The sequence below is a fragment of the Cucumis melo genome, chromosome 9 (assembly GCF_025177605.1).
Source record: "Cucumis melo cultivar AY chromosome 9, USDA_Cmelo_AY_1.0, whole genome shotgun sequence".
NCBI classification, from domain to species: Eukaryota; Viridiplantae; Streptophyta; class Magnoliopsida; order Cucurbitales; family Cucurbitaceae; genus Cucumis; species Cucumis melo.
This window is the reverse complement of record NC_066865.1, coordinates 11,306,913-11,320,862: the sequence shown is the minus strand read 5'-3', so window position 1 is coordinate 11,320,862 and position 13,950 is coordinate 11,306,913. Positions and strand designations below refer to the sequence as shown.

At 34.4% G+C, this 13,950-nt stretch overlaps 1 protein-coding gene across 2 annotated transcripts; it reads right to left on the bottom strand.

Annotated features, from left to right (window-relative positions):
• Positions 1–8,998: 8,998 nt before the first annotated feature.
• On the bottom strand, positions 8,999–13,095 carry LOC103503405 (phosphatidylinositol 4-phosphate 5-kinase 1). 2 transcript variants are annotated; one of them, XM_051089442.1, is made up of 8 exons: positions 11,504–13,095; positions 11,222–11,398; positions 10,970–11,135; positions 10,701–10,811; positions 10,404–10,597; positions 10,185–10,315; positions 10,001–10,094; positions 8,999–9,867 (listed from the first exon to the last, which is right to left on the bottom strand). In XM_051089442.1, the coding sequence occupies exons 1-8, from the start codon at positions 12,691–12,693 to the stop codon at positions 9,558–9,560; spliced, it is 2,373 nt and encodes a 790-aa protein (XP_050945399.1). In that variant the 5' UTR covers positions 12,694–13,095; the 3' UTR covers positions 8,999–9,557. The 2 variants fall into 2 exon arrangements, with proteins under 2 accessions (XP_050945399.1, XP_008465818.1); XM_008467596.3 differs by having other exon boundaries at positions 11,222–11,386; positions 11,504–13,092.
• Between the last annotated feature and the right edge of the window lie 855 nt (positions 13,096–13,950).

The following is a 13,950-nucleotide window of genomic DNA, read 5'->3' as shown; positions in this document are numbered from 1 at the left end:
TCGCGTTCTTTAGCAATATCGTATTGTCGTTGAAGGAATGACTTGGATCAGCTTTTGTGGTTGTAAGGTTGCTGCATTTTAGTAGCCTTGTTGACCCTCGATTACTTCTACATTCAAAGAATCAAAATGTTAATTAAGATAGCAAAACAATAAAAATAATTTTTTTACTATGAAGTAAAAGTAGACGGAAGAATTAAAGAATCATCTGGAATTGGCGAGTCATGTCATGATCGCAAAGGAATGTCAATCTTCCATGCAATTCACCAATCTCGTTCATGGGTTCACCGTGCTTCTTTAGGGCCGCTAAACCTTTGAAATGTCGATGGTTTTCTCATATGAATTCCTTCCACGTGATGAGCATTTGATGCTCAACAAAACAAGTAAGAGCTTGTTCACCGAAATCGAACTCGAACTAGCACTACAAAAGAAAAATGCATAAGGGTTAGTTTTCTACATATGTGAGGAGTAACATATATGTTGAGTACCTTACAAACTTACTTGCAGATCGCCCTTGACAACCTCAATGTACTCTGAAGGTACATCGGCCCACTTAAGGGTAATGATTGGAAATGTGTTTTGCGTTAACACATCGATGGCTATGCTGAACCGATTTGAATAGTCTCGTATCCCAGGTCTAAGTCATGAAATTTTCGTTTGGCTTCATAGAATGAACTAGGGATATTGGTACTACACATTGAAAACGTTGCTTTTAATATCTTCAACAACATGTCGAATGACTAGTTACTCCAACCGTTGAAAACCTTTATATGCATGATCTTAATCAAAAAATTCGGGGAGAAAAATTCAAAACATCCAGGGTATAGCTCACTACATGCTTCATTCAATAAGTCTTAAAATATGTTTGTCATCTTGCTCTACATCTACCCCACTATTCAATGAAATGTCATTCTCCAAACCTTCCTTTATTTCTTCTATGTTCAATTAGAGCTTGCAGATCATGAAGCATACCTAACATTTCATTTTCTTCAGGAAAGGGGTTACTGCTAGTTTTTTCATCTAAAGGGTTACTAATGCTAGTTCCTTCTTCAAATCTTAGTATACCTCTATGCAAGTTCACAGGCTCTCCATGATACATCCATTCTGTATAGGAGGGGGATATTTCAATGTTTAATAGATGTCGTTCCACACCCTCTAATGAGTTCCAATTTAAGTTCATACATCTCTTACATGAACACCTTGTTTGTCCGTAATTATCGACATGCTACTTTGCAAGGTCTAAAACTTGGGACACTCCCTCTCTATACTCAAACAAGAACTTATTCCTAAGTTTCATCCAACTCTTGTCTATCGTTAAAAGTCCTAAAACATAAATAGATACGATTAGTCTTATATTTCTCATCTCAAATGATCCAACTACCTTAAACTTACTCCATGAATACGCTATGACCAATCTCCTAACTTTCACTAAAATTAAGTTTAAAACTACCTCACACTTCTAATATACCTAACACTTTCAACATACTTCATTAAAGCTACCTAGCTAAGAACCCCCAAAACTACTAACAAATTAAAAACTAATTTTGAAATGAAAAAGTTACCATAACTACAAGATAGTCATAAACACAAATATCAAATTCAATCTCAAATTCAAATTCAATCTTAAATTCAAATTCAAATTAAACACAATATCAAATTCAATCTCAAATTAAAATGTAAATCACAATCTCAAATTCATATCAAATTTAATTTCAAATTCAATAAACAACTTCTCAATTCAAAATAATTGAAAATCCTAAAACTAAATAATTCTAAATCCTAAAACTATTTCAAAATCTAAATCTAAATCCTAAAATTATTTCAAAATCTAAATTCTAAAACAAATCCTATTACTAATTAACTAAACTAAAACTTAAAAAAACAATAAAGTACATTTTTTTTAATTTATAACAAAAAAAAACATATAAAACAAACCTTGATTGGGAGTGATGGTTTACAAATAGAACGATGAGGGAGGATGGTGGATGGTGGAGAAGAACGACAACGACGAAGGCTAACAGTGAACGACAGCAGCAATCTCTCCCTCTCTCTCTCTCTCTCTCGACAATCTCTCTTCCTTTCTTTTCTTTACATTTTGTGTTCTTTGAACGCAGAAACGAAATATATGGGGAATTTTCTGACGCACCTCAAAAACGTTGCAAAACCCAACCAATACAAACGCTATAATGTGGAACGTTGAAGTTAGTGCCCAACAATACCAACGTTTCGCTAATGGCGTCAGTATTGGTTTGAACTATTATTTTAATTTTTCCCGATGCCATAAAGTAGAACATCGAGGTTAGTGACAACCAATACCGACGTTTCACTAATGGCGTCGATATTGGTTGGAACTATCCTCGACGCCATACATGGATTTCTGGGAATATTAAGAATTTAAACTATTATTTTAATATTTCCCAACGCCATAAAGTGGAACGTCGATGTTAGTGACAACCAATCTCGATGTTTACCTAATGGAGTCGGAAAAAGTTCAAAAATTAAATTATTATTTATTTTTTTCGACACCTTCGACATGTATGTCGAGGATGAATGCAACCATACCCAACATTCCTACATAAACATTGGGGAAAGTTTACAATATATTTTTAAAAAAATCAAATTGGTAGAGCAATCTCGATGGCTTCATTGTGACGTCGGAATGGCTCGCCTATAATGACGCTCCTTCGTATGCATCGGGAATGGAAGGACATTTCCGACGTGGTTTGCAATGTCGAGAATCTTCTAATTTCTTGTAGTGACTCTTCATGCACTAAAACATATATTAAACATCACATTAACCTCTACTTATTCCTTTTGCCAGGACATTGTACCATTCCCAAGCATAGACTACTGTGACAACATGTATCATCATTAGTATCCCTTGTAGAAATCCTTGTTCTTTCCTGTTGATCAGGCGATTGGCTCGTCTGCGGACATCTCAATGCATCCTACCACCTTCTCGACGTCATGTGGTCCTTTCACCGCATAGTTGCCTTGACTTTTATGTGCACATAATAACTAGTTCATGAGAGGAATAAAGCTAACGGTTTATTCACATACACACTTATTACATAAGCATCACAAAATTAATCTTCATTCAAACATTCCTGAAATAGTCATGTTTTTTATATATAAATCATGAGATTGCATCATTTAAACATTATGCATGACATGAAAGAAACTTAAGAGAAACTTCGTCTTTTCATTCAAAAGTCACTCACGGAGCTTAATTTTCCTTATCCTTCCATCTTCCTTAACACCCAATCCTTTTTCCGCTTGTCGCTTGGTACTCCTTTTCTCCCTTCCTCTTTAACACCAACTTCAAATTTCCTTCTACTTGCTTGTTCTCTCTTTATTAGTGCTTTTGAACTTACAAAGCTTTTTTATACTTATCTTAAACTAGATTAGTCATTCTTAAACTCATCGTTGCTTGCCAGCTCCTTCTTTGTGATATACACGTGTAAGCCTCATGTTTCTTCTAACCATGCTTATTCTTCAATCAACATGTAAGATGCTAACTAATTCAAGTCTACATCTTCACCCAAATTTCCTAACTTTCTTCCCTTACTTAGCTTCTTCTCCTAAACCTGAAACTCCATTTCCTCGCATCATGTATTCTTCCTCACATTTCATAACTTTCCCTCACATCTCTATTTAAAATGCTTATTTAAAGCGTATTCTTCTTATACTTAGCTATTTCCACTCCCTCGTCCTAGGATCCGAGCTACTTAGCCTACCTACCCTCTTCACAACTTCCTTCTTCACAATCCTCCTATTCAAGAACACTAGTTTCATAGCCTTCGCCTTGTGTTCCCAATTCCAGACCATCAATCCTCATCGTTCCTTCGGTTTGGTTCACATGTTCTTGCTCATTTCATATTTTGAGTATGTGGTAAGCAAGAAAAATGTATTTTCCAAAATTACAATATTCTTTGCCAATGTTAATAATAAGCTCTTAACTTAAAGCAATAAGTGGCTCACCAACTTTGGGTTTACGCATCTCGTAGTCTAACTAGTATTCATGTTTTCTATAGCAATATGGTATATGTAACATTGCTGGTTCCCGGTTGCTTAGGACTGTCAAGTTGCTAGTGTTTCAATGGTTTCCAACCTCCAACAAACATTCCTAGGGACATCATTGATGAATGCAGAAAACTAAAAACCAGAACAAAACACAAAGTTTGGTTATCTAGTTCCATGCAATACCACCTACATCTGAGGGTCAGTGTCCTGTAGAAAAATATATTTACTAATAAAAGTCAAGCACTTACAATGATGTGCTTAACTGTAAATAAATGACAATAATTATAATGAAACTTGTATAGCTCAGCTTAAAAGAACGTTGACCATTTAACTATTAGTGTGAGATCCTCTCACCTTCAACGTGCTTAGATTTCCCTAAGTATAAGAATATTTAATGAATGAACACTTTTAGGATCCTTTTAACTGTAAGATTTCTTCTCTACTTGTATATATCTTTCCACCTTTATTGTGAATATCTCTTCATGTTTTTAACTTAGGCTAGACAATGTCATGACTTGTTGTATTACATGTGGCAGAGGAGAAGAAAGTATATCAACAAGTATGCAAATACACTTATCATCATAAAAGCAACCAATCTCAAGACAGAATTAACACTCTACTGAACATGTTAATACATAAACATGATATTCAAGTTTTGCTAATAAATAAGCCAATCATACTCTAAAAGCAAACATCCTCACACGTTGTCTAATTAAGTATTTAAATTCTTATACTCAAATAGTAAAAGTGAAACAAGCTCTATAAAATTAGTTCTCAAAACTTAGTTTGACTTTTGAAAACACTTCTATAAAGAAGATTACGAAACGAACAAATCGAAATGCAAAAATATTATTTTTGAACCTTTTTTAAATAAAATAGTTAACCAGCAAAACCTTGTTTTTAAAATTTTTATTTTTATTTTTAAAATGGATTAAAAATTCAAATATTTCTATATTAAAGTTGAAAATCATTTGAAGTAAATTGAAGGGGTTTTAAAAAAATAGAACAAAATGTAAAAATATTTATACCGTATAGAACAATTTTAAAAAGGTAAAAAACCCACTGGCTCACTACGTGAAATAAAAAAAATACTCTCGCAATTAATCGGTCACACACGCATGAAAGAATGGTTGCTATCTAGTTTAAATGATCTTATACCCAGTCTAAACGATCTTGTATACCCTTGTACCTAGTCTAAATAATCTCGTACCCAGTCTAGACAATCTCATAGCAAGTCTAAATGATCTTGTACCCTTGTACCAAAGTCTAAACAATTTTGTACCCAACATAAACGAATCTTATACCTTTGTACCTAGTCTAAACGATCTTGTACCCAAATTAAACAATCTTGTATCCAGTCTAAACGATCTTATACAAAATCTAAATGATCTATTAGTAATAGTGGTCTATCTCAGTCTATCTGAGATAGAAAATATATCGTTTAGATATTGGTACACAATCGTTTAGATCATGTACCAAGAAGAAAAAAAGAAGATGAGATATGTAAAATAAAGAAGAAATTTTAGAAGAGAAAATAAAGAAATTGGCAAATATTTACTTAAATAATTATAATATTGTAAACTGGAGAGAAGTAATAATATGAAAAAATTAATAATATGAAGAACAGATGAATAAATTGCAAAGAAGAAAAAGAAAAAGAAGTAACGGTCGTCCGCATTGTTTAAGGATAAACCTGTAATTTATAAAAATATCATGGAGTTTTTTATTTTGTTATACGAACTATAAATATTTTAGTATTTTGTTATATTTACGAAAATTAACCTAAATCGAGACTAAACATCCATCGATTGTAAAACGGAGAAAACTAAACTAAAATGGCTATAAATCCAACACAGTGTTTATTTATTTATTTAAAAAGAAAAATTTGTTTTCATTTCTGAAATTCAACTGAAAATTCAATTATTATATATTTAAGAGATGAAGACCCAATAAAGGAATTAGAAAGAAACAAACATATAATTTTTTTTTTTAGAAAAAATAAAATCATTATGAAAATAACCTTATTTACAACTCCAACGCCTACATTTTATCTACTGAACACATAGGAAGCCATTTTCAGAAACATCTTAACAACCAAACATATACATCAAGATTTAAAAGACTTAAAAGGGTGAAAGATAATGATATCTAAAATTAAAATTGTGTGGCTAAACAAAAAAAATAATAATAATAATAATAATAAACAAAGATGTTGCGATGTTGTAATGGAAGGGTGGTCATCATGTTGCTTAAAAGTTTCATTGTTTGTCACACACTATATATAACCATACATTAGAAATGGGTCCTCTTGTCCTTCCTTTGTCTCTTTCTTCTTTACATTCTCAATCACTCTTTGTGCCACACCACATTTTTCAACTCTAACAATATTCATATTCTTAAAATCTCTTCACAATTACTTTATCTTCAACTATTTTAAATAAACAAATAAATAATTTCATTTTAATTTTATCCATTTTTAAAAGTATATAATTCAAGATCATACGTTCATATCATTGACCCCCACGTAATCATAAAACAAAAAAGGAAAAAATAAAAAATCAGAATATATATTGTTTGCATTAGAAAAAGAAGGGAAGCCAAGAGCCGCCCGGGAGAAGTAGAACACAAATCATCCCTAAACCAAAAAACAAAAAAATATCTCAAGGAATATGGATCACCTTTTCAAATATATAAAACTCACTATTCTATTCTATTCTATTCATCTATTCAGAACAACCACCACCTATCAAAACACACACAAAATTATGTATAACTCTAATTCTTTTTCTTACTCTTTACCTACACAATTCAAATCATTCTCCAAAGTAATTAAATATTTAATTCCATGTCATTTGTATAGGGAAATTGTTATATTTGATAGAGAAAAAAAAACTTTAAAAATGTCCCCTTTTTATATAATCAAACTTAATATATTATTAGGAAGATAGATAAAAATGATTTTAATTATTTTAGAATAATTTTCAAATATGCTACAATAATCTTTTAATTTCAGTAGGACCGTTTGAAAAGGTGACGAAGAGAGTCCTAAACTATTTTTCACAGTGCTTTGAAACTATCATTTCTCAATTAACCTCTTTCTCAAATTTCAACAAATATTCCCCTCATACCAATTGATTTGGAAGTGGAAACTCACTGGAATGACTTTACGATCTTAATAAATATATTGCCAACTTCTCTCATACATTCACTTTTTTTTTTTCTTTTTTAATTTCTTTTTATACAATCAGAAAACTGTATATGTTTTCACTTTTAAAGCATGCAAGGGAATTTGATATATGTAGAAGTTGGTGACATTTGATAATTTCTGTGTTGATTCATCTTCTTCTGTTTGTTTCCCGAGAAGAAAAAAAGAAAAAAGAAAGGATAAAAGTGTGGAATAATCCTGATCCAAATCTGAGTATCATCTTCTTCCATTTCTTTTTTCGTGTATATTATTGAATAAACAAAAATTGAAGTTCACGCCAAACAACAATAATATATATACCTCATTTTGTTAATTGTTTTTCTAGGTAATGATTTGATCAACCACTTTATCTATATTATATTAACCATAGCAATTATTATATATATATATATATACATTTATATGCAAGTTCAGAGAAACTTGTGAGCACGTTGAGGCATATGCCCAATTAGCCCTCCATGCTTGCCAGTTTAAATCCAAATTTATTTTATTTTATTGTATTTGTTTTTTTAAAAAAAAAAAAAAAGAAAGAAAAATTTTAGGTGACCAATTGTTAAGAACGAAGTTTTTTTGTAATGGTGTGTGTGAGTTCATATCATAGGGTTGAAGGAGGGAGTAGGCTCTATGACTTTACAGCCAGGACAGTTGACCTCTCTCTCTCTCTCTGTTTTCTTCTTCTCACACAAGACAAATATAAATGTAAAGAAGTTTTTGAATACTATAGTTTGTGTACTCTTCTTGATTCATTTTGATTTCGAAAGTAACTATCAGATCTTTGTAAGTAAACCATAGAAACTCTTGAATATAAATTTATATGGCTACATTTCTGAGAGAAAAATTACAAAAACTTGTAAGTACAAGGACCGAAATTAGTACTTTCATAGTTTGAAGAGTAAAAAGACTAGTAAAACTTTTAGGAAGAAATAAGTAGATCAAAGAAACTAATTAAGTTTAATATAACAAGTGATAGGTAGCAAAAGGTAGGTTTAAGAAAAATAAATGCGTTGTAATTTGGAGGGATGTGATTTGAAGTTGGCATTTGGAAAGTTATAGTGGTAGATGTAGAAGAGATTAGAATAATAATTGATGTATGAAAAGGGAGGGATTAAGAAGATGAGTTTTGAGGCAAGTTGAGTTAAAATAATGAAAGTATAGATTAATGATATGGTGGGAAAAATAAGATGTAGAACAAGAAATAGACGGACCTGTGGTCTGAGAGGATTGTGCAATCAGACAATAGAAGTTCCACAAAAGCAAAAGAGAAGAGAAGGTCAAATTCAGAATCAAATGTAAACACATAAACATAACATAACATGGGCTCCACTTTCTCTCTCTCTCTCTCTCTCTTACTTCCCTTTGACCGATTTTGTTACCAATTTCTTCCAAATTTTACAAAATACATTTTTAGACAAATGGGTTTTTTTGTACACGTGGCAAAAAGCTTAATTCTTTTAAAATTAAAAACCATATACCACTAAATTACTAATTGAATTGAGTTATTAAGTGAGGTAGGGTTTATAAAAAGGAAAAAGGAAAGAGAGGAAAAAGAGAGGAAGGGAAGTGAACAAAGAAGGCAAAAACAAGAAAGCAGCAGCAGCAGCAACAGCGCATCTTTCTCTTCTTTTGATGCCCCCTTTTCTTTTTTCTTTTAATTAAACAAAAAAACTCTTCCCGCCCTTTCACTGCAAAAAGCAAAAACAAACGACCCCATTTCCCCCTTCTCTCTTCAAACTTATAATAAAAGTGAAAAACCTAGAGAACAAGACACAGAGATTGAAGAACTCTTTTTCAAATTATATCAAAAAAATAATAAATTCATAGACGTAATCCTGTACACTTCTCTTATTCCAATTCCAACCCTTTTTTTTCTCCACTAACCTATATATACCTTATCACCCAAATCTCTCATCTTCCAAGGTTAAAAAAAGTAAAAATAAAAATCACCCCATGAAAACCAAGGCAATGTGAGGGAAGAACCCTTTCAATACCAAATCTCCCTCTTTCTTGCATTGAAGAATGTACATATATATAATAATAAAAGACTTTACCCCCTCTCTCCCCCTACTCCCCTCTAGACTTTGGCTGCTCTGCAAAATCAGCCATAAAACACTTGCATGTGCCAATGAATGTCAACCTTTTTTCACAACTTCTAATCTGAATTTCAGCCTCCTAGCCTCCTTACTCCATGCAAGTCTTTCACACGAACCTGGAGCAGTTGTAGTTCGCATCCCCGCAACCCAACTCTTTAAGTCTTCTGGTTGATTGAAGATTCGGTTGGAAAATCTTTTTGTCCATTGGATTGTTTACTCGTCACCTATCTTTCTCTGCTTTTTCACCTGTCCTCGATGAAAATTCTTCCTACGAAGTCGCGGAATCTTTTTGAATAGAGCTTTGGGTCAACCGCTGATATTGAGGTTGGATCGACTTGTAAGGATTTGTATGCATGCTCCAGTTTCTTGCTGATGTCGTAGTCCTGTAAGATGTCGATGATCCCAAAATATAGGACAACTTCATAGATTTCGCCACTCCTTGAAGGGATCAAATGGCTTGTCCCGCCAGGGGTATACTGATCAAAGTCGCTCCTTCTTGCCATTCGCTCGGCTCTTGCTGGCATATTGGCTCCTAACCTAATTAAAGGTTTCCTGGAAGAAACAGAACGTATCTGAGTTCAAAATCATTGCTCAAAAGCATTACAGATCAAAATGCTAAAAGGTTGACCCAATGCTGATTGATAATGGTGGAACAAAAACAGGAAGAAATGGACAAGAGATATACTGGCCAGCTAAAACTCGATCCATGTCCTGCAGCTCTGCTTCAAGAAAGCGACAACCACGCATAAACTTTTCATTCTGATAAGAATCCTTATAACCTGCAAGATAGAACGAATGGTTTTCAGCTTATGAAATCCCCCAACTTATATTTTGCACATGACAACGCAGTGGAGGTAAGATTTATATACCAGATCGCAGTAGAAATGGTGATAAGCCCATTTTGTCATATCTAGTTTCGTCGCGGAAATGAAGACCAACCAGAAGACTGTAATCCATGATTCTTTCAGCTTCCAAGAACTCACAGTCTCGATTAATTTGTCTGTCACGTTTTCAAAGCGTTAATGTTCAATTAAACACCAAGTAACTAGAGATTGCAAGAACCATATATCCTGAATGTAGAAACTTACTTGATAAATTCCTCAAACCAACTTTGCTGAAGGCGGAACACAAAATTAAGATCAAGATCCTTCAGTGTAGTGGTTTCATCAATTTCTCCCGCAGGCTTATCTGTCGTTCGGCCATGGGAGGATCCCTTTAGATCAAAACGTCGATGAATTCGGTATTCGGAGCAGAACAAATTGCCCATCACAATAAACCGTGTCTAGTTACATGAAAAAGATTAAGTTAGAAGCAAAATAAATTATAACAGGAGCATATCTGAGAGAATAACAAAAAGCAAAGTCACAGAGTAAAACAGCACCAACCTTTTGGCCACCAATTGGTTTCACACAATGCACGCCAAAGAATTTGGTCACGAGAGAATTCTCGTAACGACATACATGATCATAATAACTTGGCAACATCCTTATGAGAACCTGAAAAGAGGACTAAATTTCATCAATGGCCATCCTCCCAACATATCGAGCAATTAGCAATCCATCAAATGTAGCATAAGAACTTAAACCACAAAAAACTACACCAAGCTAATGAGAGTCTTAGTATTATAAAGTTGAAGTTAGAGAGATCAACAGACCTTCACTTCGGATTTCTTCACCGTCTTTATCATAAATCTATCATCCTGGGTTAAGTAGAAGGAACTTCCACTCTTTCCAGGAGAAGATAGCTCTCTAAGGGTGTCATTTCCACAAATAGCTAGCATGTAATCAGCAGGATCAACCCGAAACAAGTCCCTCAGATGTCTACATTACATGAGGATCCAAAGAAAGTTTAGTCACTGGATGAACAATAAGAATCAAATTGAACAGAAACTTTGAAATTTCAATACCTGAAAACCAAGGGACAGTAATCTTTCCATCGAAACTCTACAGATTGATGAGGGGGCGTAATTTTCGATCCTTCCGGTGGAAATCTCGTCCAAAACTTTTCCTTAGGATCGAAATCACTCGGCTTAAGGTTCCGAAGAATTGAAGCGTGCTTCCCAATAGAATACCTAAAGAAAAATCTAATCAAAACCAGAGCATAAAAACCCTAAAAACAGCTCAACACACATACCCAGTTGGAGAAACGAGCATTTCAGATGAACTAGGGCAACTCAAAAGATTTTTACCTTATACCCTGTTGGAGATTGAGCATGAGTTCGTAGTTCTTATGGCCCTTGGAAATCGTCTGCCCTGGTTTCTTCGTATCATTGGTTAAACAACAAGGAGTTCGTTTGAACTGTCTAAATCCATCTCGATACAACATCGAAGCCTCCACATTATCGAGTATATCACAAGTAATGTCGCCGGCTTCCCCATCTGATTCCCAAATGCAAATCCGCGGAAAATTCCTCTCCGTCAAGCTGCCTCTAGAAGCGTCCACCGAGGATCTTTTTCTGAATGTTGGGGTCAGATTCTCAGTCTCAACAACCCCATTGGGTTGGATTTTTTCTTTCACATCTAGGGAATCAAAACTTCCGTTGTATTGCTGGATTTTCATTTCCTTATTCCATTCACTGGTATGGCTACTGCCGTCAAGAAGACTGAAAACCCCATTCCCTTTTGGGACTCCGTTCTCCCATTGACCTTCGTACCGATTCCCGTTGGCCCAAATAAAAGCCCCCTGACCGGACATCAACCCGTTCTTCCACTCACCCACATACTCGTTCCCATTCTTCCAAACGTAACGGCCATTTCCGTCTTGTACGTTCCGCTTCCAGGTTCCGTCGTAGAAATCGCCGTTGGCGTATCGTTTCTGGCCGAAACCGTGTTTGCGATCTGCACTCCACGAGCCACGATAGGTGTCGCCGTCGGATCCAATAAAAGTGCCAGTCCCTTCCATCCGACCCGACTTGAATTCGCCTTCATACGTGGCTCCAGAAGGCCAAGAAAATTTCCCTTTCCCCGAGGCCTTACCCCTCTTCCACTCACCCTCATACATGCAACCATCGGTCCACAAATACTTACCCGATCCATGAGGCACACTCCCCAAGCAACTCCCAATGTACAGATCCCCATTAGGAAGGTGCTTCTCAACAGGCGTGGGCACGGCAATTCCAGTAGCGTCGGGGGAAAGAGAGTCGAGGGAAAGCGGGGTAGCCAGGGAAGGAGTGGTTGTTAAGGTAGTGGGTGTGACCCTTCGCGAACTAGCTTGGGATCGAGTACGATTTACAAGGAGAAGAGGAGGAACAGCAAGCATGTGCATCTGAGAGATGGGTTTTTGTGAATCTTTGTCAAGCTTATCATCATCGGGTTTCTTCTTCTTGTTGGTAGAAGAGAGGATTTGGTTGGTGTCATCAGACGGGAGAGCCTCTCGCATTTTTCAAGAGCACATAAAACAACCTATGTTCCTTATTCTCCTGGGTGTGTGTGTGTGTGTTTCGTTTGGGTTTGGGTTGGTTTAGGTGTGCATCTCAAAACTCAAAAGGGTAGAAGAAAAGAGAGCATGGAGTCTGTATTGAGAAAGAAGAAGAAGAAGAAGAAGAAGGTTTAAAAGATGGTTGAAGAAAATAAAAGGGTGATTGAGTATGGTTGTTGTTTGTATGCAGGGTTTTGGTAGGAGGAGGGTGTGATGAGAGGATTCATAGGTGAGAAGGGTAAGAAGGTGAACAGAGACGGAGGCAGAGATGAAAAAAGAAAGGGCATAGCCAGGGGGGAGAGAGAGAGAAAGAGAGAGAGAGAATAAAAATAAAAGAAAAGAAAAAGGAAAACAAAGAAAGTAAATAAAGGAGGATAGAAAAAGAAAGAAGAGGGTTAAAACATAAAACTATGAACATAAATATTAATTGACGTCCCCTTTTTTCTTTTGGCCTGGGGAATTTGCTCTCTCTCCCTCATGTCCAATCCTACTACTATACACAATTACAAATCAACCAAATACTTAACCATATTTTTTTTAAAAAAAAAAATAATAATAATTTTTATAAATGTAACCAAATATTATTTATGCCCGTTATAACAAAAACCAACACCTATTTTTATAAATGTCACGTTTGCACATTTCGGATCCTTCATCACTATTCTTTCTTCTCTTTTTTTTTTCAGATTTTTCCAGCCCTCTTTCCAATTTTATTTCTTTTTTTTTTATTCTTTTTTTTTCTTTCTCTTCCATCGGAATTCTTTAAAATATTAAGATCATTTAAATATCACTTTTATATGATCTATTTAAATGATCTTGTTTAAAATAAACTACATGATCATATGGATATTATCTACACGTCAACAAGATCGTTTAGTATGGTCAACAAGTATATTTAAATTTGAAGCATTTTTTTCATCATTAAAAAAGAATTACGTATTGATACTACTTACACGATCATATATCATCTCCTACACGATCACTATTGCGCGTGTGGTCAATTAATCACTTGTTGACCGAGACATTTTAGTTTATTATTGAATTTTTTCAACAACTTTTCCATTTAAATGACATCAACTAAATTAAAGTCTTCCAAAGGATTTTGGACATATTTTATTTACATTTTGTAAACATTAAAAATAAAAAATCTAAGTTTTTAACCTCTTGACATATATTATTGTAAGTAGAATTATGTTGAGGTGGGTTTTCTATTCAATT

What these genes read in the sequence shown, in the direction of transcription:
- LOC103503405 (XM_051089442.1), bottom strand. Translation starts at nt 12,693, where the DNA reads ATGCGAGAGGCTCTCCCGTCTGATGACACCAACCAAATCCTCTCTTCT. An exon ending in AACCAATTGGTGGCCAAAAG is followed by an intron (nt 10,598 to 10,700) that starts GTTGGTGCTGTT and finishes TCATGTAACTAG; the next exon opens with ACACGGTTTATTGTGATGGG. An exon ending in GATCGAGTTTTAGCTGGCCA is followed by an intron (nt 9,868 to 10,000) that starts GTATATCTCTTG and finishes TGTTTCTTCCAG; the next exon opens with GAAACCTTTAATTAGGTTAG.